Source organism: Choloepus didactylus, chromosome 13 (assembly GCF_015220235.1).
Source record: "Choloepus didactylus isolate mChoDid1 chromosome 13, mChoDid1.pri, whole genome shotgun sequence".
NCBI classification, from domain to species: domain Eukaryota; kingdom Metazoa; phylum Chordata; class Mammalia; order Pilosa; family Megalonychidae; genus Choloepus; species Choloepus didactylus.
Window position 1 is genome coordinate 82,061,339 of NC_051319.1, and position 25,401 is coordinate 82,086,739.

The 25,401-nt window shown below is 40.8% G+C and overlaps 1 protein-coding gene across 1 annotated transcript in view; it reads right to left on the reverse strand.

The window, feature by feature from the left end:
* The window catches only part of LOC119507770 (bromodomain-containing protein 8-like), a 44,768-nt gene extending 19,410 nt beyond the window's left edge, over positions 1-25,358 (reverse strand). The window contains exons 1-3 of the mRNA XM_037800922.1: positions 25,296-25,358; positions 24,401-24,685; positions 21,742-21,899 (exon numbers count right to left, since the gene is read on the reverse strand). Coding sequence (XP_037656850.1) covers positions 21,742-21,899; positions 24,401-24,685; positions 25,296-25,358 — 506 coding nt within the window. The remainder of the gene's footprint in view (positions 1-21,741; positions 21,900-24,400; positions 24,686-25,295) is intronic.
* Positions 25,359-25,401: the final 43 nt, after the last annotated feature.

Consider the following 25,401-nt stretch of genomic DNA (forward strand, 5'->3'; position numbering starts at 1 on the left):
ACCTGTTGAAATCTGCCGTTGTATGCCTCTAGTGTATTTTTACTCTTATCTTTTGTGTCTTTCATTCCCATGAGTACTGTTATTTTTTGGTGAATGCTTTCAAATTCTTCTTTATGCTCATCCAGTGTCTTAATATTCTTTACCTCTTTATCCATATTTTCCTTCATCTCCTTGAATTGACTTAGGAGATTTGTTTCAACATCTTTGGTTAGCTGTTCCAAATTCTGCATCACCTCCGACTTTTTAATTTGTTCCTTTGGGCCATATCTTCCTGTTTCTGGGTATGGCATACCTTTTTTTGCTGACATCTGGACATCTGATTATCTTGAATGATTTTTCTGAAGGTTGGTTTCTCTCTCATCTAGGATTTTGTTATTGATTGAGTTTGTATTAAGGTCCTTCTTATACCCTTGGTTCTTCAATATTTTCCAGCCCAAACAGGGCCAGGGACCCACACTGGGGGTGGAGACCAGTTCCAAAGGTCCCTGGGGAGAGGGTCAGAAAAGATGCCAAAAAGCCTTCATTTCAACTCTCCAAGGGTGGTCTTTCCTGGCTTGCCCAGCAGACTGGCACTGGTCTCCAAGAACCCTTTCTGATGGCTTCCCAAAGGTACCTTTTCCTGTCCTACCCAGCAGATTGCATTCTTTGGCAACCTATTCCCCACAGCCCTAAGAAGGCAGGGTACTTTTAGCCCATTGGCGGCTCCACCTCTGACACAGGTGGAAAAAATGGCATGGCCGGTGTCTGTCCAGGAAGGGGTACAGCAGCAGGACCTAGCAGTCTTAATTTCACTGGTCCAGAGTTGCATCAACACTGGGCTGTGTCCCCCTCTGTCCTTGGAGAGGTGAGCTCTCATGGCCCTCCCAGTCTGCAGCAGCCTGTCAAGCACAGACCAGGCCAGTGTGAAGCTGCTTGCCTTGAGGGTGGGGGATGGGTGCCAGGAGCCTCGGCCAAGTATGTTACTCATAGTGTTTCACTGCAGTTTGTCATTCCCTTTGTCCCACTCTTACCTGGATGCTATGCAGCACTCCCCTGGCCTCCGGAGAACCAGAACAATTGTTTCGGACAGTATCTGTCTATCCATTAGCTGTTTTTGGAAGAGGAGTGAGCCCTGCAATTCCATATTCTGCCATTTTCTTGGAAGTCCTCACCAATTAAGTTTTAATTCCTCTTCCATACCCCTCTCCAGCCCCTGGTAAACTGTATTCTAGTTTCTGACTCTATAAATTTGCTTATTCTCGTTATTTCACGTCAGTGAGATCATACATAATGTCTTCAAGGTTCATCTATGTTGTAGCATGTATAGGAACTTTATTCCTTTTCATGGCTGCCTAATATTCCATTGTGTATATATACCACATTTTGCTTGTCCATCTGTCTGTTGATGGACATCTTTTGGCAACTGTCAATAATGTCACTATGAACATAGGTGTGCTAATATCAAGTCCTGCTTTCAATTCTTTTGAGTATATATCTGTGCATTTTTTTACTCTCGCTGATCTGTATTTTAGGACTTGCCACTCCATAGAAATGATCTGTGAAGATAAGCTTTATTCAGTGATATTTTCCAAGTCCCTGAAACACTGTATAATACACAGTAGGGTCTCAATAAAATTTGATAAATGAATCAGGTCCTTCTTTATTCAGGAAAATGCCACATTGATAAGAATTTCTTCCATATTTCCAAAGAAAGAACTCCATGTTTTCATATTCCAAACAATTCTCTTATGATTCACCAGAATGATATAATCCATTTCAATATTTTTTTTCCTTTTCACTTTCTTTTACATAGTAATCTTTAAAATATCTAACAAAAACTCATTTCTCTTCATGGCCCTTCCTTTTCCAGGTTAAATTTTCTACTTTATTCAGGTTTTCCTCAGAGGTACAACTATACTATACATAATTTCATTTTATAATTTTCCCACACTGGTAAGTTTTCTATTTACCCCAAAGTTAAACATTATGTTACACGTCTTACTTCACACACTGCTTTATTCCCTCTAAATGTGTTCTGTTCACACCTAAGGTTGCACACTCTCATTTTGCTTTAATAAAGTTATTACTATTTACAGAACGTTATCAGAATAAGGTATTTAAAGCCCCAAACAAATGTCTTCCTTTGTTTCTGGTCAATCAAAATGAACAATAGCTCCCTGGTACTATGCAACTTTGTGCAAACATCCATGAATCACCTATTTAGTAAGTTTCCATTATATGACTGGCACTGTGCTTGGTTCTACAATACTTTGTAATATTTTAAAAGACAATTCCTTGTTCACCTCTATTTCCATGTATTTGGGATGCACGACAAACAACTACAAGTAAAAGTGTGGGAGTGGAAAGGGCCTGAGGTCTTAGAGTGGTGCTCTAAAAGTTCTGCTTCTCTTTATTCCTGAGAGTCAGGACAGACTGAGGGAGAAGCCACAAAAGAACGGTCTCCAGAATGTCTAGCTTTCAAAATAGTTTTCAACTTCCCTGATAACACGAAGACTCAGCTTTCTATTTCCTCTTAAAACATCCAGCACACTTAATAATTATATCCACTACTTTCTAATCAACACTTCATGTTAAATCTAACTTCCAAGATAAGTGTGTAGTCTGCCATTTGACAGGCTGAAATGTCATGAGATGAAATATCCCAGACTGCAGAGTTCCTGCTTTTTGAATATTCATAATGTAACACCTCAGAACTCTGTTGCTTTTATCTATACAGGGAATTAAAGAAAAGCAAATGAAGCAATTCTTCACCACCTAGGTTTTAAGCTGTATTCTATTTATATAACAAAAATTTAAAATCTATTACTGTGTTAGTTTGAATCTATTATATACCTCATAAAAGCCATGTTCTTTTAATCCAATCTTGGGGGCAGACCTATTGTGGGTGGGATCTTTTGATTAGGTTGTTTCCATGGAGATGTGATCCACCCAATTGTGGGTAAGGCCTTTTGATTAGATTATTTCCAGGGAAATGTGACCCACCCATTAAGGGTGGGTATTAATTAGTTTACTGGAGTCCCTAAGAGAGAGACAAAGAGAGAGCTCAGAACCGACACAGACTGAGATGCTTGACAACGCAGGTGGAAAGACATTTGGAGAAAAGCTAAGAGATGAAATCCAGAGTTTGCCCCAAGAAGCTAAGAGAGCATCTCCAGATGCTTAAGACAGAAACACCCTGGGAGAAACAAGGATACACTGGAGCTAAGAGAGAGAAGCTAAGACAGAAGCCCAGAGACATTTCAGAGAAAGCAATGGAAACCAGAAGCTAACCCCGGGAGAGGCCCAGCAGACTCTGGCAATGTATCTTCTTATGTGACATAGGAACCCCAGATGCCATCAGCCTTTCTTCAGAGAAGGTATTGTCCTATTGATATCTTAACTGGGACATTTTCATGGTCTTAGAACTGTAAATTTGTGAACTAATAAACCCCCACTGTAAAAGCCAATCCATTTCTGGTATTTTGCATTCCTGAAGCTTTAGCAAACCGGAACAGCTACTTAAGAAAATACTGGCAGGCACTTGGAAGTAACAAGTGGAGCTATATACCGAAACAAAACAAAAACAAAACAAAACAAAAAAAAGTTTTTCCAGTTTGCTAATGCTGCCAGAACGCAAAACACAAGAAATGGATTGGCTTTTATAAAAGGGGGTTTATTTGGTTATACAGTTACAGTCTTAAGGCCATAAAGTGCCGAACGAAGGTAATGCATCAACAATCGGGTACCTTCACTGGAGGATGGCCAATGGTGTCCGGAAAAACCTCTGTTAGCTGGGAAGGCATGTGGCCAGTGTCTGCTCCAGAGGTCTGCTTTCAAAATGGCTTTTTCCCATGACGTTCCTTTCTAGGCTTCAGTTCCTCAACAATGTCACTCTTAGTCGCTCTTGGGGCGTTTGTCCTCTGTTAGCTTCTCTGGAGCAAAAGTCTGCTTTCAATGGCCTTCTCCAAAATGTCTCTGTAAGCTGCAGCTCCTCTCTCAGTTCCAGTGCATTCTTCAAAGTGTCCCTCTTGGCTGAAGCTCCTCTTCAAAATGTCACTCTCAGCTGCACTGAGCTCCTTCTCTTTGTGCTGAATGGGCAGGGTCACACCTCCATAGAAACTACCCAATTAGAGTCATCACCCACAGTTGGGTGGGTCACATCTCCATGAAAACACTAAAAGGATTCCAATCTAATCAGCACTAAAATATCTGCCCCACAAGATTGTATCAAAGAACATGGTTTTTTTTGGGGGGGACATACATTTAAACCGGCACACCAATACAGTAATACTGACATTTATACTTACCCAAATGGTTACCTTTACCAGTGGTTTTTATTTCTTTATGTGCTTTGAACCACTGTCTAGTGTCCTTTCCTTTCACTCTGAAGAACTCCTTTTAGCATTTCTGGTAGAGCAGGTCTAGTGGTGATGAACTCCCTCACCTTTTGCTTATCTGTGAATATCTTAATCTCTTCCTCTTTTTTGAAAAAGTTTTGCTGGATACAAAATTCTTGGCTGACAGCTGTTTTCTTTCAGCATATTAGGTATTTCAACCCACTGCCTTCTTACTTCCACAATTTCTGATGAGAAATCTGCACTCATTCGGACTCCATTGTATGTAACATGTCATCTTTCTCTTGTATCTTACAGAACTCGCTCCTTGTCCTTTTCATTCAATAGTGTGATCACTGTATGATACGGTATATTTTTCTTCGTGTTTTTCCTGTTTGGTACTCTCTGGGCTTCTTGGATGTGCACATTCATGTCTTTCGCTAAATTTTGGATGTTCTCTGTTACTATTTATTGAATATATTCCTTTTGGCCTTTCTCTCTTTCTTTTCCGTCTAGGACTACCATAATATGTATACTGGTGTTCTTGATAGTGTCCCAGTGGTGTCTTGGGCTATTTTTGCTTTCAATAATTCTTTTTTATTTCTGTTTCTCAGCCTGACTCATTTCAAATGGTCTTGTCTTCAAGTTCAATAATTCTTTCTTCTGCCAGCTCCAATCTGCTCTTGAAACCACCTGGGTAGTTTTTCATTTCAGTTTTTGTGGTCTTCAACACCAGTACCTAGCTATGTTTCGTCGCTTTTTAAAATTTTTATCTCTTTGCTAAGACTCTCATATTGCTCATTCACTGTTTTTCTGATACTCTTTAGTTGTTTCTCTGTATTTTCCATCATCTCCTTGAGCATTTTTAAAAAATTTTATTTTGAAATAAATTCAAAGTTACAGGAACAGTTGCAAAAATACAAACCCCATGCACAGCATACCCTGACCCCCCTCCCAATACCCCGATCCATCAACTTGAACATGCTGTTACACAGCCATTTCTTTCTTTCCCTCCCTCCCTATCTATCATGCATCATCTATTGCTCTGTCTTCTGAACATGAGAGCAAGCTGCACACATCGTTGTACAAACATTATAATTCACATATACAATTCCCATGAACAAGAACATTCTTTTATGCAATCCTGTTAAGCACAGCTAAGAAGTTCAAGAAATTCAACATTGATACAAAGCTTACATTCGATATTTCCTTTTTTTTTTTTCCTTATGTCCCAACTGTGTCCCTTTGAGCCTCCCATCCTCCATCCTCAGATCCCATCAAGAATCATCCTTGGCATTCAACTGTCATCTATTTAGACTGTCTTTTTTTTTTTTTTTTTCCAGTTGTGGAAACATATATACAGCCTAAATCTTCCCATTCCACCCGCTCCCTAGCATTCCATTAGTGGGATTACTCACATTTAGAATGTTGTAATGCTATCACCTTCCCACCATCCATTACTAGAAATTTCTCTTCACCTCAAAAAGCAACCCTACACTCATTTATTAACTCCCCATTGCCCCTTCCCCCACTTCTCATAACCCATACTCTACTTTTCATCTCTATGGTCACATTCTCTGATAATTTCTTTGTGTTTACTGTGGGGCTTAAATTCAACCTCTTAAATCCATAACAATCTTGGTTTTCTTTGATACTGACTTAACTTCAATAGGACCTATAAACTATGTTCCTATACTCCTCCATTCCCCCGCCTTTATATAGTTATTGTCAAATATTACATATTTTACATTGAGTCCAAAACCACTGATTTGTCATTAGAGTTTATGTATTTTATATCCTGTAGGAAGTAAATAGTGGAGTTACAAATAAAAAAATTATTGACTTCTATTTGTATTCCATTGTGGTCAGAGAATGTGCTTTGAATATATTCAATTTTTTTTTTTTTAATTTATTGAGGCTTGTTTTATGTCCCAGCATATGGTCTATTCCGGAGAAAGATCCATGATCACTAGAGAAAAATGTGTGTCCTGGTGATTTGGGATGCAAGATTCTAATATATGTCTGTTAAAATTCTCTATGTATCTCTCTCCTTTCTTTGTTTCTCTGTCTGTAGGGCTCCCTTTAGTATCTGAAGTAGGGAGGGTCTTTTATTGGCAAAATCTCTCAGCATTTGTTTGTCTGTGAAGAATTTAAGCTCTCCCTCAAATTTGAAGGAGAGTTTTGCTGGATAAAGTATTCTTGGTTGGAAATTTTTCTCTCTGAGAATTTTAAATCTGTCATACCACTGCCTTCTCACCTCCACGGTGGCCGGTGAGTAGTCACTACTTAGTCTTATGTTGTTTCCTTTGTATGTGGTGAATCGCTTTTCTCTTGCTGCTTTCAGAACTTGCTCCTTCTCTTCAGTATTTGACAGTCTGATCAGAATATGTCTTGGAGTGGGTTTATCTGGATTTATTCTATTTCGAGTTCGCTGGGCATTTACGCTTTGTATATTTATATTGTGTAGAAGGTTTGGGAAGTTTTCCCCAATAATTTCTTTGAATACTCTTTCTAGACCTTTACCCTTCTCTTCCCCTTCTGGGACACCAATGAGTCTTAAATTTGGACATTTTATTTTATCTATTGTATCCTTGAGATCCATTTCGATTTTTTCAATTTTTTTCTCCATTCTTTCGTTCTTTCATTTTCTGTTCTGTGGTCTTCTAGGACGCTGAGTTGTTGTTCAGCTTCCTCTAATCTTGTATTCTGAGTATCCAGAGTCTTTTTAATTTGGCCAACAGTTTCTTTTATTTCCACAAGATCTTCTATTTTTTTATTTACTCTTGCAATTTCTTCTTTATGCTCTTCTAGGGTCTTCTTCACGTCCTTTGTATCCTGTGCCATGTTCTTCTTCATGTTCTTTATATCCTATGTCATGCTCTCATTCTTTGACTGTAGTCCTTTGATTAATTGCGCCAAGTACTGTGTCTCCTCTGATCGTTTGATTTGGGTATTTGGGATTGAGTTCTCCATATCATCTGGTTTTAGCAAATGCTTTAAGATTTTCTGTTGTTTCTGTCCTCTTGGCATTTGCTTTGCTTGATAGCTGTGATCATCCAGGACCTTTGCTGAGGGAAGGCTGTGCTACATCACAAGTGCGTGCCTTCCCTCAAGGGAAGCCCCGGGCCGCCAGGCCATGCAGGGGCGCTCCCAGCCTGATGCAAAAATGGCTGAATGGGGCGTCTCAATCCCCTCCTTTTTGCACAGCTCCGCCATCCCAGCTCCGGGACAACTAGCTGTGGCTGCACCCAAGGCCTCTGTCCACGGCCAATATTGTGGCGTGTGCGGAGTGCTGTGGGATACACTCCCCGTCAGACTGGGTTTCCTGGCTCTGGGCTGTGGGTCCAGCCCCAGGCAGGAGTATTGCCAGCATGCCGGGAAGCCGGCTGCAAGGGGTGTGGTTTCTTTCTCCTTTTGGCTCTCCCCCCTTTCCCTCTGGCCCCAGGACAATCAGCAGCAGGTGTGAGGAGGGCCATCCTTCACGCCAGACACCAAGGCGTTGGCTACAGCCCGCTCCTGCAGTGCTTCACTGAGCGGTTCTCACTGCCACATCTACAGCTGCTCCCGGGTTTTTTTTTTTTGTTTTTTGTTTTTAAATAACTAGTCTGTCTTCAAACGCCAACCCACAGTTTCCCCACACCACAGCACGGCCGCGGGACTTTCAGCTGGCTTACTCACTCGTTTCAGAATGCAGACTCCCAGTTTCACCAAGTGCACGGCCCCTGTGGATTTAGCAGACCTTGTCCAGCTGGTGCATCGCTGGAAGTGGTATTCTGGGTCACTTTCTGGTTTTTATCTAGTATTTTTCAAGGAGGTGTTTTTTTTGCCCTGTCTCACCTAGCCGCCATCTTAGGTTCTCCCTCCTTAAGCATTTTTAAGACCATTTTTTAATAGCTTTCCTCAGTATGTCCACTTTCTCATCTTCTTCATTGGTGTTCTCTGGATTTTTATCATCTTCCTTTGAATGGGCCATCATTTCCTGTCTGTTTGTCTTGTACTCTTTCATTGCACACTGTGTATTTTAATATTTTAAAATGTGAATTCTGGGATTTAGTCCCTGTGATGTCTATTTCTTGCTTTTGTAACCAGCTGGTGATAAGGCCAATTTTCTTGAGCTTCAGCTGTCCTATTAAAAAGGTCTGCCCCACCCAAAAGGGGGATGCAAAATGAAACGAAATAAAGTTTCAGTGGCTGAGAGATTTCAAAGTCACTCTGGTGGACATTCTTATGCACTATATAGATAACATCTCTTAGGTTTTAATGTATTGGAATAGCTAGAAGTAAATACCTGAAACTATCAAACTCCAACCCAGTAGTCTGGACTCCTGAAGACGATTGTATAACAATGTAGCTTACAAGGGGTGACAGTATGATTGTGAAAAACTTGTGGATCACACTCCCTTTATCTGGTGTATGAATGGATGAGTAGGAAAATGGGGACAAAAACTAAATGAAAAATAGGGCGGGATGGGGGAATGATTTGGGTGTTCTTTTTTACTTTTTTTTTAAATTCTTATTCTGATTCTCTCTGATGTAAGGAAAATGTTCAGAAATAGATTGTGGTGATGAATGCATAATTATATGATGGTACTATGAATAGCTGATTGTACACTATGGATGACTGTATGGTATATATTTCAATAAAACTGAATTTAATTAAAAAAAAAAAAAAAAGGTCTGCCCCAAGGCAAATGCAGTATGCAGAGTCTTCCCTGTCTTTCTTGGCCTTTGTCTTGTCCTAGGCTTTTGCTTCTTAGTTGTTTTGGAGTTCCTACGTTTACAGGATTTTGGCTGCCCCCCGTAATTCCCAGAAGACAGACTTCCCTCTCTCAGGTGTTTGATGCCAGCAGAACCTTGCCCCAGACTGTCCACCTCTATAGTTTCTTATAATCTTTTCATTGTCTCAAGCTGCTTTTGCCTGGAACACAAATTCTGGGAAGAGGGGCACAATAGAGAGGACCTTCCCAAGTCAGTCTTTCCAGCAAAAACAGGGCCAGGAGCCCTGAAAGGGGCAGAGAATGGCTCCAAAGTTCTCCTGGTGAGGGATCAGGAAGAATGCCAAGAGGTTCTCCAATGGTTCTCATAAACTAAGCTATCCTGGCCCGCCTAGCAAATGCAGCCCTTTAACTAATTACCTCCTACAGTCCAGAGGAAGCGCAGTGTCTTTAAGTCTCCACCACTACTGCCCTTGTCTGGAGAGGGCTGAAACAATGGCTGCTGCCACTTTGTCCAGGTGGCCTGAAACAGTGCCTGCATCTCAATCAATGCAGGAAAGTCATTTGACAAAATAGAGCACCCCTTCATGATAAAAACACTTAGAACACTAGGAATAGAAGGAAACATCCTCAATATGATAAAGCATATATATGAAAAGCCCACAGCTAACATCCTACTTACTGCTGAAAGACTGAAAGTTTTCACTCTAAGATCAAGAACAAGACAAGGATGTCCACTGTCACCACTGTTATCCTACATTGTACTAAAAGTTATTGCCAGTTATCAGGCCCAAGGGTAAAGGATGATACTAACTGGGTTTTAAAACTACATCATATGTGTGAGACCAAGGAAGGAGATAATTATCTGGTGCAGGATCTATATTTTCTGTAGCACACCAGATAACCTAACTCGTATGATCAGTTTGTTTGAACACCATAGGTGCAGGGAGTGGTGAATGGGAAGTGGGATCTGGTAGGTTTGTACAGGCCAGGGTGAAATCCTGACACATCCCAGAGTGATATGGGCAGAGAGTGTAAGTGTATTTGCAGGGCCCCCCAAGGAGCTGGGGAGAGATGCAGAAGTGTTGGACTGCCCCACCTGGGCTATTGCTGATTTTCCTGCAAACATTGAGGACTGCCAATTTAGTGGGCCGAACCCTTGATCTGGGGGCTTTCCACTGTGAGGCTAGTTGCTGCAACGGAGAGGCTAAGCCCACTTATAAGTTTGCCTAGGAGACCCCCCTCAGACAGCCTCTTTGTTTCTCAGATGTGGTCCCTTCTCTCTCTAAGCCCACTTGGCAGGTAAACTCACTGCCCTCACCCCTATGTGGGACATGACTCCCAGAGGTGTGAATCCCTCTGGCAATGCAGGAAATGACTCCTGGAGATGAGTCTGGACCCAGCACTGTGGGATTGAGAGAATGTTCTTGACCAAAAGGGGAAAGACAGATGAAACAAAATAAGGTTTCCATGGCTGAGAGATTTCAAATGGAGTTGAGAGGTCACTCTGGAGGGTATTCTTATGCGCTATATAGATATATATCACCTTTTAATCTTTAGTGTGTTGGAATGGCTAGAGAGAAATATCTGGAGCTGTCAAACTGCAACCCAGTGACCTTGATTCTTGAAGACAATTGTTTAACTATGGAGATTACATAGTGTGACTGTGTGACTGTGAAAACCTTGTGGCTCATACTCCCTTTATCCAGTGTACGGACAGATGAATGGAAAAATGGGGACAAAAATTAGATGAAGAATAGGGTGAGATGGAGGGAAAAGAAAGATTTAGGTGTTCTTTTTTGCTTTCATTTTTATTTTGGAGTAAGGAAAATGTTCAAGAACTGATTCTGGTGATGAAAGCACATCTGTATGATGGTGCTGTGAATAACTGATTGTACACTGGATGACTGTAGGGCTTGTGAATATATCTCAATTAAACAGTATTTTAAAAAAAAGTAAATGAACTAGGGGGAGAGGAGGGGAAGAATGGGATGTTTTGGCTGTTCTTTTTTATTTCAATTTTTACTTTATTTTTTGGAGTAATTAAAATGTTCAAAGTCTGATTATGGTGATGAAAGCACAACTATGTGATGATACCGTGAACTGATTGTACACTTCGAATGATTATATGTTATGTGATTATATCTCAATAAAATTGCATTAAAAACTGGGGAAAAAAGTTATTGCCAGAGCAATTAGGCAAGAAAAAGAAATAAAAGGCATCCAAATTGGAAAGGAAGAAGTAAAACTTTCCCTCTACACATATTAACTGATCCTATATACAGAAAATCCTGAAAAACCCACAAAAAAGTTACTAGAGCTAGAGCTGATGAATGAATTCAGCAAAGTGGTGGGGCACAGATCAATACCCATAAATTAGCAGTGTTTCTCTACACAGGCAATGAACAACTGGAAGAAGAAATCAAAAAAAGTATTCCATTCACAACAGCAACTAAAAGAATCAAATTTCTAGAATAAATTTAACCAATGATGTAAAGGACTTGCACACAGAAAATACAAAACATTGCTAAAAGATATCAAAGAAGACTTAAATAAATGGAATGACATATCACGTTCATGGATTGGAAGACTAAATATTGTTAAGGTGTTGATTATCACCCAAAGCAGTTTATAGGTTCAATGAAATCCCAATCAAAATTCCAACAACCTTCTTGGCATAAATGGAAAAGCCAATCATCAAATTTGTATGGAAGGATAAGATGGCTAAAGCCATATTTAAAAAGAATGAAGTTGGAAAACTCACATTTCCTGATCTTTAAACTTGTTATAAAAGCCACAGTAATCAAAACAGCATGGTACTGACACAAGGACAGACATATGGAAGAAGAGAATTGAAAAGAAGGTTCAGACATTAACCCTCACAATGTTGGCCAACTGATATTTTACAAGGTGGCAAAGACTACTCAATTAGGAAAGAATAGTCTCTTCAACAAATGGTTCTGTGAAAACTGGATTTCCATTTTAAAAAAGAAGGACCCCTACCTCACAGCATGTATACAAAAATCAACTCATCTAAATATAAGAGCCAGAACTAACAAACTTCTAGAAGAAAACATAATGAAGCATCTTCAGGATCCTGTGTTAGGTAATGGTTTCTTAGACTTTACAACCAAAGCAAAAGCAACAAAAGAACAGATAAAAGGACCCCATAAAAATTAAAAGCTTTTGTGCCTCAAAGGACTCTATCATGTAAAAAGACACCCTACACAATGGGAGAAAATACTTGGAAACCACATAGCCAATAACAGGTTAATATCCCCATTGCTTTTCTTGGTTTCGTTTGGAAATGTTTTTTTATTTGATAAATAAAGTAATTTTAAATAAAAAAAATAATAATATCCAGTATATATAAAGGAAACTTTCAGCCTAACAACAGAAAGACAAACAACCCTGTTAAAAATGGGCAAAGGATGTGAACAGACGTCTCTCCAAAGAAGATATACAAATGGTCAGAAAGCATATGAAAAGATGTTAAACATCATTAGCCATAAAAGAAAGTCAAATCAAAAGAACAATGAGGTTCCATTTCACCCCAATTAGAATGGCTACTATTAAAAAAAGGGAAAATAAATTGTGATGGCTAGGTTCATGTGTCAACTTGGACAGGTGATGGTACCCAGTTGTCTGGTCAAGAAAGCACTGACCTAACTGTACTGTGAGGACATTCCATGGACTTAAATCATCAGTAAGTTGATTGCATCTATGGCTGATTACACCTACAATTGACTGAGGGGAGTGTCTTCCACAATGAGAGACATTTAATCCAATCAGTTGAAGGTTTATAAGGAGAAGTGATGACTTCAGCAGTCCAAAGAGAGAATTTTCATTTCTGCTTCAGTCAGCCAGCCTCTCCTGGGGAATTCATCAAAGACCTTCACTGGAGTTGCCAGCTTGCAGCCTGCCATATGGAATTTGGACTCATGCATCCCCACAATTGTGTGAGACACTTTTATAAAATCTCATATTTACAGATATCTCCTGATGGTTCTGTTTCCCTAGAGAATCCTAAAACAACTTTGGTACCAGGATTGGTTCCTAAGAAACAGAATCCTGAAAATGGATTTTTGCAATTGGTTTTCTACTCATTAGATTCAAATGCACTAATAACTCTATTTCCAATAATCAAGGTGGTAATGACATCCATGGCAGGATTTGGCAACAGAGATATGCAAAATATCACCATTTGATTCTGCTAACCACATGCTTTTACAAGGCAAGGCTCTAGATGAGATTGTTTCTCACACCTTAACCGAGTTTTGCGGAGTTAAAAGGTATAATGATGTTGGCTAGGTTGTTCCTAGATACACTGGATACAATCATAAATGAAAGGGATGAGCTGAAGGCTTCAAATTTGCAACTTAAGTGCTCTATGAAAGATGTAAAAGTGTCTTCTGGTGTACTAGAAGAAAATCTTATTTCCTGTGGCCAAAGACTTGAGATCTCTGAAAGCCAGACCCAGAGTCTCATTGTGCAAGTAGCAAATTTACAAAGTAAACCAAATTGTCAACCTTCAGGATATCTGCTATTAAAGTGAGGGCATTGAATGGAAGACAATGGGATTCTGAAAATTGGGATGGGGACATATGGGTCGATAATGATGGCAGTGGAGACACTGAAAGCCTAGATTCTACTGAGTCTTTGCTAGATAAACCTGTAATGGTCTGCCCTGAGGAAACATCCACCCCACCTCCGGCATGCCCTGAGAAGATGGCCACCTAACTTCCAGCCTGCCTTGAGAAAACAGTTTCTTGACCCCCAGTCTGCCCCGAAGAGTATGCCATCCAACCTCCATCTGAAGAGATTAATTCTTCAGTGCCTGCTAAACCTGTAACCACCTACTCTGGGGAAATAGCTCACACTCTTTTGTTTGTAGAGATTAATCCTGTTTCTCCAGAAGAAACTGCAACAGAATGAATGCCCTGAGGTAACTGGCTTGAAAGACACTTCTAATTCTTTTCATGACCCACCCCCACTACTCTTCTTCCAGACCTATAATTAGACTGAAGTCCCAACAGGCCCCAAAACGTGAGGTACAACGTGTGAGGAGATATGCTATACTCTAAAAGAACTGCATGAGTTTTCAAATTTATATAGACAGAAATCAGGGGAATACGTGTGCAAATGGATAGTAAGGATGTGGGATAATGATGGATGGAATATAAAGTTGGATCAGGCTTAATATATTGTTATGTGCCCACTAAGCAGAGATTCTGGATTCAATGTTGTAGCTCGAGGGGTTAGAAAGGGCACTGTTTGGGTGGCTGGCTGAAATATGAATCAAAAAGTGGCCAACATTACCTGAGGTCAAAATGCCAGAACTGCTCTGGTATAATGTAAATGTGGGGATTCAAAGGCTTAGAGAGATTAGAATGTTAAAGTGGATTTATCATGGAAGACCTGCTCTCCCATCCCAGGAATGTCCAGACGACACACCCTTCAACAGGACTGTGAGGAATAAATTTGTGAGACTAACTCCATCATCCCTGAAGAGCCCTGTAGTCACCCTTCCTGGAGGTCAGATATTACTGTGGGAACAGCTGTCACTGAGCTGAAATCCTTAAACACAATTGGGATGACTGGATCCCGTGCTGGCAGAAGCCGTGTGACACCAAAGACAAGGTGGGTGTGGCTACCATAAAGGACAGCACACTCAAAGTAGCAGTCAAAATAATCTGACTCGCAGAGAGCTATGGCGTTGGCTAATAGATCATATGGTACCTAGAAGTAAAATACATGGGCAGTCTCCTGAATTCCTATTTGATCTGTAAAGCAGAAGAGTTCTAGGTCAAGTGAACCTAGAATTACGAAAACAGAGAATAAGGAAGGGCCCCTTAATCAATTCGCAGACTTGAGACAATTTACAGGCCCAGAGCCCCTTGAATGAGGAGAATGTCAGGTCCCCTTGGAGAAATGCCCTGTTACACTGCCAAAAATCTGCAGTGTTAATCTTCCTCTCAGCCTTCCCCAAGGAGACCTATGGCCTTTTACCAGGGTGTGGGGACCCAGGGCCCAGGCCCCTCCCATCCATAGTGAACATAACTTATTGCACATAGCTGCCTACTTGACTGGGACAGACATTAAAGGTCATCAGACCTCCCCAGGAAGGGAAAGAACTAGAAATTGTATCGTAAACAAAGCACTGAAACTCCCCTCCCCGATCACTATTGACAACAAATCTCCACACCCTGCTGTCCCAAGACCCTACTGAAACTGTTCTCATACCCTATGAAATACTTTTGACCTAACCCTTATAACCACCCACTGGCACCCCCTGCTCTCTGTGGAGTGCTAACTTCCATTTTCCCTGGCTGGCCACTACTGTGCAACCATCTCCTGTTTTTAAGTCCTAATTAAACTCATGTCTAACTCAATGCCTGGCATGTTCTTCGGTCTTGGGGCTGAGCTGGGTTGGAACACAGGGTAACTGCATTGGGAAAAAGAAATGGTCAGATATTTCAGGGATTATTACACACTGGCTCAGAAGCAATGTTAATTCCGGCAGACCCAAAACGTCACTCTGGTCCACCAGAGTAGGGGCTTATAGAGGTAAGGTGATTGATGGAGTTTTAGCTCAGGTCCATCTCACAGTGGGTTCAGTGGGCCACCGGACCCATTCTGCGGTTATTTTCCCAGTTCTGGAATGTATAATTGGAAGAGACATACTCAGCAACTGGCAGAATCCCCAAATTAGTTCCCGAATTGAGGAGTGAGGGCTATTATGGTAGGAAAGGCTAAGTGGAAGCCACTAGAACAGCCCTGTGCCAGTTTGAATGTATTATGTCCCCCGAAATGCCATTATCTTTGATGTAATCTTGTGTGGGAAGATATATCATGTTGATTAGATTGTAATTCTCTGAGTGTTTCCATGGAGATGCGACCCACCCAACTGTGGGTGATGACTCTAATGGGATAATTTCCATGGAGGTGTTGCCCCACCCAATCAGGGTGGGTCTGAGTTGAATTACTGGAGCACTATATAAGCTCAGACAGAAGGAGCAAGCTTGCTACAGCCAAGAGGGACACTTTGAAGAATGCACAGAAGCTGAGAGAGTAGCTGCAGATGAGAGACAGTTTGAAGACAACCGCTGAAAGCAGACTTTTGCTTTGGAGAAGCTAAGAGAGGACAAATGCTCCAAGAGCAACTAAGAGTGACATTTTTGAGGAAATGCAGCTTAGAGAGGAACGTTCTGGGAGAAAGCCATTTTGAACCCAGAACTTTGGAGCAGACACCAGCCACGTGCCTTCCCAGCTCACAGAGGTTTTCCAGACACCACTGGCCATCCTCCAGTGAAGGTTCCGACTGCTGATGTGTTACCTTGGACACTTTATGGCCTTAAGACTATAACTGTATAACCAAATAAACCTACTTTTTAAAAGCCAATCCATCTCTGGTGTTTTGCATTCTGGCAGCATTAGCAAACTAGAACAAGCCCCTACCCAGCAAAATAGTAAATCAGAAACAATACTGGATTCCTGGAGGAATTTCACAGATTAGTGTCACCACCAAGGACTTGATGGATGCAGAGGTTGTGATTCCCACCACATCCCCATTCAACTCTATTTGGTCGTGCAGAAAATAGATGGGTCTTGGTGGATGACAGTGGGTTATTGTAAACTTAACCAAGTGGTAACTCCAGTTGCAGCTGTTGTTCCGGATGTGGTATCATTGCTGGAGGAAATCAACACATTCCCTGGTACCTGGTATGCATCTATCAATCTGGCAAACGCTTTTTTCTCAATTGCTGTTAGTTAGGACTACCAAAACCAGTTTGCTCTTAGCTGGCAAGGCCAGGAGTATACCTTCACTGTCCTACCTCTGGGGTATATCAACTCTTCAGCTCTATGTTATAATCTTGTCCACAGGGACCTTGATTGTTTCTACCTCCCACAATACATCACACTGGTCCATTATATTGATGATATCATGTTGCTTGGACCTAGTGAGCAAGAAGTGGCAACTACTTTAGACTTATTGGCAAGGCATTTGCATGTCACCGGATGGGAGATAAATCTAACAAAAATATAGAGTCCTTCCACCTCAGTAAAATTTCTAGGTGTACAGTGGTGTGGGGCCATGTCGAAATATCCCTTCTAAGGTGAAGAATAAGCTGTTGCATCTGGCCCCTTCTACAACCAAAACAGAGGCACAACACCTAATGGACCTCTTTGGGTTTTGGAGACAACATATTCCTCATTTGGGTGTGCTACTTTAGCCCATTTACCAAGTGACCAGAAAAGCTGCTAGTTTTGAGTGGGGACTAGAACAAGAGGAGGCTTTGTGACAGTTCCAGGCTGCTGTGCAAGCTGCTCTTACACTTGGGCCATATGATCTACCAGATCCACCAGTGCTGAAAGTGTCAGTGACAAATAGAGATGATGTCCAGAGCTTTTTGAGGCCCCTATAGGGGAATCACAATGCAGGCCCTTGGAATTTGGGAATAAAGCCTAACCATCCTCTGCAAATAACTACTCGCTTTTTGAGAAAGAGGTTTCAGCCTGCCTCTGGGCCTCAGCGGAGACCGAACGCTTAACCATGGACCACCAAGTTACCATGAGACCTGAGTTGCCTTTCATGAGCTGAGTGGTGTCTGACCCACCAAGCCATAAAGCTGGGCATGCACAGCAGCACTCTATCATAAATTGGAAATGGTATATATGAAATAGGGCTTGAGTGGGTCCTGAAGGCACAAGTAAGCTACATAAGCAAGTGGCCCAAATGCCTATGGCCCCCTTTCCTACCACATTACCTTCTCTTTCCCACCCGGGGGCCATGGCCTCTTGGGGTGTTCCTTACAACTAGTTAACTGAGGAAAAGAAAACTTGGGCCTGGTTTATAGATGGTTCTGCATGACATGTAGGTACCAACTGAAAGTAGACAGCTGCAGCACTACAGCCCCTTTCTGTGATGTCCTAAAGGACAGTGGTGATGGAAATCCTCTCAGTGGGTGGAACTTCGAGCAGTGCACCTGGTTGTTCATTTTGCTTGGAAGGAGAACTGGCCAGAGGTACAACTGTATACTGATTCATGGGTTGTTGCTAATGGTTTGGCTGGATGGTCAGGGACTTGGAAGGAACATGATTGGAAAATTGGTGACACGTCTGGGGAAGAGGTATGTGGATAGATCTTTCTGAGTGGGCAAAAAAACATGAAGATATTTGTGTCCAATGTGAATGCTCACCAGAGGGTGACTTCAGCAGAGGAAGGTTTTAATAATCAAGTGGACAAGATGACCCATTCTGTGGATACCAGTCAGCCTCTTTCCCCAGCCACTCTTGTCATTGCCCACTGGGCTCATGAAGAAAGTGGTCATGAAGGTAGGGATGGAGGTTATACATGGGATCAGCAACATGGACTTCTACTCACCAAGGCCAACCTGGCCACAGCCACTGCTGAGTGCCCAATCTGCCAGCAGCAGAGACCCACGCTCAGTCCCCGATATAGCACCATTCCCCGAGGAATCAGCCTGCTACCTGGTGGCAAGTTGATTACATTTGACCACTTCCACCACAGAAGGGACAGCAACTTATTCTAACTGAAATAGACACATACTCCGGATATGGATTTGCCTTCCCTACATGCAATGCTTCTGTCAACACTACCATCTGTGGACTTACAGAATGCCTATCCACCATTATGGTATTCCACACAGCATTGCTTCTGATCAAGGAACCCACTTCACAGCAAATGAAACGTAGGAATGGGAAAATGTGCATGGAATTCTCTGGTCTTACCATGTTCCCCATTATCCTGAAGCAGCTGGATTGATAGGACAGTGGAATGGCCTTTTGAAGACTCAATTTTGACACCAACCAGGTGCAATACCTTGCAGAGCTGGGGAAATGTTCTCCAGGAGGCTGTGTATGTCCTGAATCAGTGTCCACTCCATGGTGCTGTTTCTCCCATAGCCAGGATTCATGGGTCCAGGAATCAAGGGGTGGAAAAGGGAGTGGCACCGTTCACTGTTACCTCTAGTGATCAAATAGAAAAATTTTTGCTTCCTGTCCTTGCAACCTTAAGCTCTGCTGGTTACAGGTCTTAGTTCAAAAAGGAGGAGTGCTTCCACCAGGAGACACAACAAAGATTCCACTGAACTGCAAATTAAGACTGCTACCTGGCCACTTTGGGCTTCTCACGCTTCTAAACAGGCAAAGAAGGGGATTACATACTGGCTGGGGTTACGGATCCTGACTATCAAGGGGAAACAGGACTGCAACTACACAGTGGAGGAAAGAAGAGTTTTCTTGGAACACAGGAGATCCCAAGGGTGTCTCTTAGTATTACCATGTCCTGTGATTAAAGTCAGTGGAAAACTGCAACAACCCAATCCAGGCAGGACTACCAATGGCCCAGAAACTTCAGGAATAAAGTTTGGGTAACTGCACCAGGCAAAGATCCACAGTCCACTGAGGTGCTTGCTGAGGGTAAAGGGAACATGGAATGGGTAGTGGGAGAAGATAAGTGATAAATATGAACTACAACCACATGACCAGTTACAGAAATGAGGACTGTAATGGCATGAATATTTCTTCCTTGTTTTATGTTTGTATTTGTACATAAAGCAGATATCTTTCTTTTCTTCTCTATCCCCTTAGCATATGACACAAGTTGCATTGTTCAAGTCACAGTCTTTAAGTTATAGGATATCAAGTTTAAGAGTGAACATTACCCAAGGACATGCATCCTATAGTGGAGAGATATAGTGCATTTCCAGTTGTATGCAGGACAGCTGAGTACTGTTAAGTGAAAAATATGTCTGTTATCGTTTTTAATTTAGAGATTAAGTATGGTCTAAGGTGATATGTACAGCTGCCAAGTTGATAAGGGGTGGACTGCAATAGTTAGGTTCGTGCATCAGCTTGGCCAAGCGATGGTGCCCAGTCCTTTGGTCAAGCAAGCACTGGCCTAACTGCTACTGCGAGGATATTTCATGGACTTAAATCATCAGTAAGTTGATTGCATCTATGGCTGATCACATCTACAATCAACTAAGGGGAGTGTCTTCCACAATGAGAGCTATTTAATCCAATCCATTGAAGGCTTTAAAAGGACAAGTGATGACTTCAGCAGTCTAAAGAGAGAATTTTCATCTCTGCTTCAGTCAGCCAGCCTCTCCTGAGGAATTCATCAAAGACCTTCATGGGAGTTGCCAGCTTGCAGACTGCCCTACAGAATTTGGACTCATGCAACCCCACAGTTCTGTGAGACACTTTTATAAAATCTCATATTTACAGATACCTCCTATTTGTTCTGTTTCCCTAGAGAACCCTGACTAAGACGTAAGTGTTGGTGAGGATGCAGAGAAATACGAACACTCATTCATTGCTGGTGACAATGTAAAATGGTATTGCTGCTGTAGAAGACAGTTCTGCAGTTCCTCGGAAAGCTAAGTATAGAACTACTACATGACCCAGCAATCCCACTACTAGGTATATACCCAAAAGAACAGAAAGTAGGGCTCGAACAGATACATGCACACTGATGTTCATAGCAGCATTATTCACAATTACCAAAAGATGGAAGCAACCCAAGTGTCCAATCATCCAAAGAAGGGATAAATAAAATGTGATAAATACATAGAAAGGAATATTACTCAGCCATAAAAAGGAATGAAGTCTGATACATGTGACAATACAGATGCACCTTGGAATCATCATGTTGAGTGAAATCAGCCGGGCACAAAAGGACAAATATTGTATGATCTCACTGATTTGAGACAATTGGAAATAGCAAACTCATACAGTCAGAATCTAGAATGTCAGTTACCAGGGAATGGGTTGGAGGAGGGGTATGGAATGGGAAGTTAAAGGTTTAAAATATACTGGGTTCCTATTTGAAACAATGGAGATGTTTTGGTAAAAGATGGTGGTGATGTGGTGAGCACAATTAACAGCACTGAAATATATATCTGAATGTGATTAAGGTGAGAAATGTTGGATTGTATCTATGGTAACAGAAAAAAAAATTTCTTTTAAATCCATGGAACTACACTACACAAACAGTGAACCTTAAGTTATACTGTAGACTTTAATTAATAGTACAATTACATAAATGTGCTATCATCAATTGCAACAAATATTCCACACCTATACAAGGTTTGGTGGTGGGGTGGTATATGGGTATCCTGTATTTTACTCATGACTGTAATGTAAAACCATAACTTCTCTAATTAAAAAAAAAAGAATACTAGAATAATTATTGTTTTTGACTTCCCATAGACCATGTGAGTAGATCCAGGATCCGGAGTGCAGTAAAGAAAAGTATAGTTCATACTGTACTTTCTCAACATATAGATATAAGATTGTTGTATCTTGTATCTATCTTTCTTACCATAATGAAAACGATCTTATCAGTTTCCTGATAAAAAGTAATTCACTTCACTGAAAAAAATTTAAGATTCTAAAAAAATGTGAGATAATTTGTTTCCTGAATAACGCTAGTATTTAGAGAGAAGGGATAGTTATGAAAAAGATTCTCAAGGTTGATGAAATATTTGTTTTATAAAAGGAGAGCATATAAACTTCTAATTATATGATGTTAAAATTATATTTAATTCTATTTTTAGTGTTTTCCAACTCAGATTTCCTTTTTAAAAAAATTTTATAAAAGTAACCCATGTTCCTGTTAAATTCAAAAAGGCATAAACAGAAGTAAATGTGAACCTTAACAATCCTGGATAAAAATCTGTACTTACAGATTTGAGGAGGTGGCACGGCTGAAAAGGATATCCACCAGGGGAGTTTCCTGAATGCTGAAGCCATCATCACACTCACCTAAAGGGTGCTGGTCTTCCACCTCAGACACATACCCTTCACCCCAATCTTCCTCTTTGGATACTTGCTGAGCCTCCCCCTGGGAATGCCAGTAAATACAAGAAGCATTACAAAGAGATTTAGTATCTCCATGGTAATTTTACTTGCACAAAGTAAATGAAGAGAAGAGGTCAATTATGTAAAGTTATAAAAGAAATTACAGAGAGCAGACTTCACTAGACCTAAGTCAAAGAATTCTTGGTAACACTCTCAATGGAGAACATTGACCCTGACCACAAGAAAAATGAAAAAGCATTACTTAGTCAACTATAGCTGGATGCTGTAATCTTTAAAAACCATTATGATCCCCTGTGACACTGGAGCTAACTAGTCTGGCTGGTCAGATAATATTAAAGATAATGGCATTCTAAAATTTACTGATTGCTTACAGAGACAGGCTCTGTGCCAAGTACTTAACAAGAATTATTGCATTTAAATCTCACAGCAAACCTACAAGGTAGAACACTATTATCCCATTTACAGAGGAGAACACTAAGGTTCTAAAATGTTAACCAATAGGTCTAAGATCATGCAGCCAACTGGTGTAAAAGCCAGGATTTGGACACGGGTAGTTTTGTTGTTGTTGTTGTTGTTTTAATTAAATTCAGTTTTATTGATATATATTCACATATCATAGAATCATCCATGGTGTACAATCAACCATTCAGAGTACCAACATACAGTTATGCATTCATCACCCCAATCTATTTTTGAACATTTTCCTTACATCAGAAAGAATCAGAATAAGAATAAAAGTAAAAAAGAACACCCAAATCATTCCCCAATCCCACCTGGTTTTTCATTTAGTTTTTGTCCCCATTATTCTACTCATCCATCCATACACTAGATAAAGGTAGTGCGATCCACAAGGTTTTCACAATTACTCTATCACCCCTTGTAAGCTACATTGTTACATAATTGTCTTCAGGAGTCCAGACTACTGGGTTGGAGTTTGATAGTTTCAGGCATTTACTTCTAGCTATTCCAGTACATTAAACCCTAAGAGGTATTATCTATATAGTGCATAAGAATGTCCACCAGAGTGACCTCTCAACTCCATTTGAAATCTCTCAGCCACTGAAACTTTATTTCGTTTCATTTTGCATCCCCCTTTTGGTCAAGAAGATATTCTCAATCCCACGTTGCCAGATCCAGATTCATCCTCGGAAGTCATATCTTGTGTTGCCAGGGAGATTTACACCCCTGGGAGTCGTGGACCCAGGTAGTTTAATTCTCTGAAGTTAGCCTAAGCTCTAACCACTCCACAGAGGAAGTGACCAGATAGCTGGTTAACGTTATTCACTTACCTCTTCACAGTCTGTGGGTGGTCCCCAAATTGTACAAGTATCTGAGGGAGCCATATCCACCTCTGGCCTTCCATTTTCTTCCAGTGGCTTCTCAGCTATCAAGTGTTCTACACTGGCTGAAAGTTCTTCAGTCTCTCTGCAGGGTTCCTCTTCTCCTTTAGTGGTTACAAACTGCCTTTCCTCTTGTTGCCTGCTGCCAGATAGAGGGCAGCAGTCTTCACTTGATTTTTTGCTGCTAATGCACAATGGTTCCATTAAATAAGCCACCTGCAATCACAGTTTATTATTAGATGCATAGAAGCACCAAAGGAAATGATCATCTACATATTAATAATGTCACACGCTTACACTGCAACGGTGACTAAGTATGAGAAGGCAAATAGGTTTAATTCATTCATTCAGTCATTTAAAAATTATCAAATACTTTATACATAAAATGGCACTGGGCTGGGAACTGAAAAGTGAACAAGATAGATACAGTAATTGCTTCTTCAAAAAGCTATGTTCTATATGATGGTACTGTGAACAGTTGATTCTACACCATGGATGATTGTATGGTATGTGAATATATCTCAGTAAAACTGAATTTAAAAAAAAAAGCTATGTTCTAAATTTTTTATCTCAAAGGTCAATTCTGATCAATTGAGAGGAGCTGTCTAGAAAACTGTTGAAAATGTTTGTCACAGACAAGGCAGAGACAACAGTTGAACTGTAGGCAACAGTTGAACTGTACACTTCCCAAACTTGATCTAGGTTCTCCTGAACGTGTTCAGTTGCAGCATAAATATAAACTCTCTGACCAATTCTGTTTATTTCTGGTCCTCAGCCCTTAACCAGAGTAATAAGGACATTTAAAAATACTGACGTAAAGTTATAAAACAACATAAGCTTCAAGGGGAGTTTCAGTAAACAGAACCTCCCATAACTCTTAAAGAAAATATTTCAACGATTCTTATACGGCAATCCTCCATACAGAAATTCTACTTCCTATGACTCAGGCCCCTAATGACTGTTTTAGAATGTAGAAGTTTTAGAATGCTCAGTCAAAAAGTATATATTTGGTGCATCTTCTGTGCCAGCACCAAGTGCTGGGGACACAGAAATAACAGTTCCTGCCACTGTGGAGCTTATGTTCTAGTAGACTGGATTAAGAGTGATAGAAACATGGAAGGGTAAGCATTCTTTAAGAAAGTTGAGGCTTTTCCAACTATTGGAAATAATGGCTCACCATTACCTCAGAGAGAAAGTGAAGGAGGTTCTGGCGGCTGACTTGCTCTGGCTCTTCCTGAGATTCCTCACTGCATCCATCCCCCACAAGCAGCTCACTAGGTTCTCTTCCCGGGCTGCTTTCATCTAGTTCCTCAGCCCCTTGTTCCTCAGTTTCCCTCCAGCTGCCCACATCAAGATCCAGACTAGAGTCCCATGAGCTGAAGAGGGACCTGCAGTCATTGCTCAATTCAGAGTCATTGGGACAATCTTGCTCGGAATCCAACCAAACCCACTCACGCACCATCTGCAAACACAGAAGAAGGATATGTTAAATTTACTCAACTGGACATTCATAAGGCATTTGTATCTTCCAAGTTCAATAGACAGATAAGGGACCAGAAATTTCCTTCTACTCATCATTATGAAGAGAAAGCGCCTGCTGAAGGGAGACCTTTGCCATTGGGAACAAAGAAAAACCCCCATGTCAAACAGCATAATAGATATTACCCAATAATTAAATACTGTTATTGGGATTTCCTCATACTCATCGCAAAAGAAGGCAAAGAGCTGGAGCAGTGCTAGCTTAACAGAATTCCTCTTCCCCAAATCACCCTTATAATCAACTGCAAGGCAGTAAATTTGAAGGGACAAGGGATAGTTTCCTCAGTATACATATTTTTTTTTAATCTATCCAACTGTAATTTCTTAGAACGAGAACCACAACATCAAGGTTTTAATATCTTCCCTTGCTTTCATTACACTATACTATCCTGGTTTTCTTATCCCATTGTCCTCTCCCTTTCACAGCTTTCAAAAAATCCTTTCTATTTAGTTGTTTGGTCCTCTGCTTCCTTATTAATATTTCCTCAAAAAATGTATATACATTGATATCTATTTAGGTGACTCCCAAATCTCTCTACCTTCACTTCTTCTGGTTTCATTTCTCGATGTATCCAAAGGTCAGTTTCCTTCAGCCCTGCCATCGGCTTCAACTCAACATTTCTTAACTAAAATCACCTTTCTTCC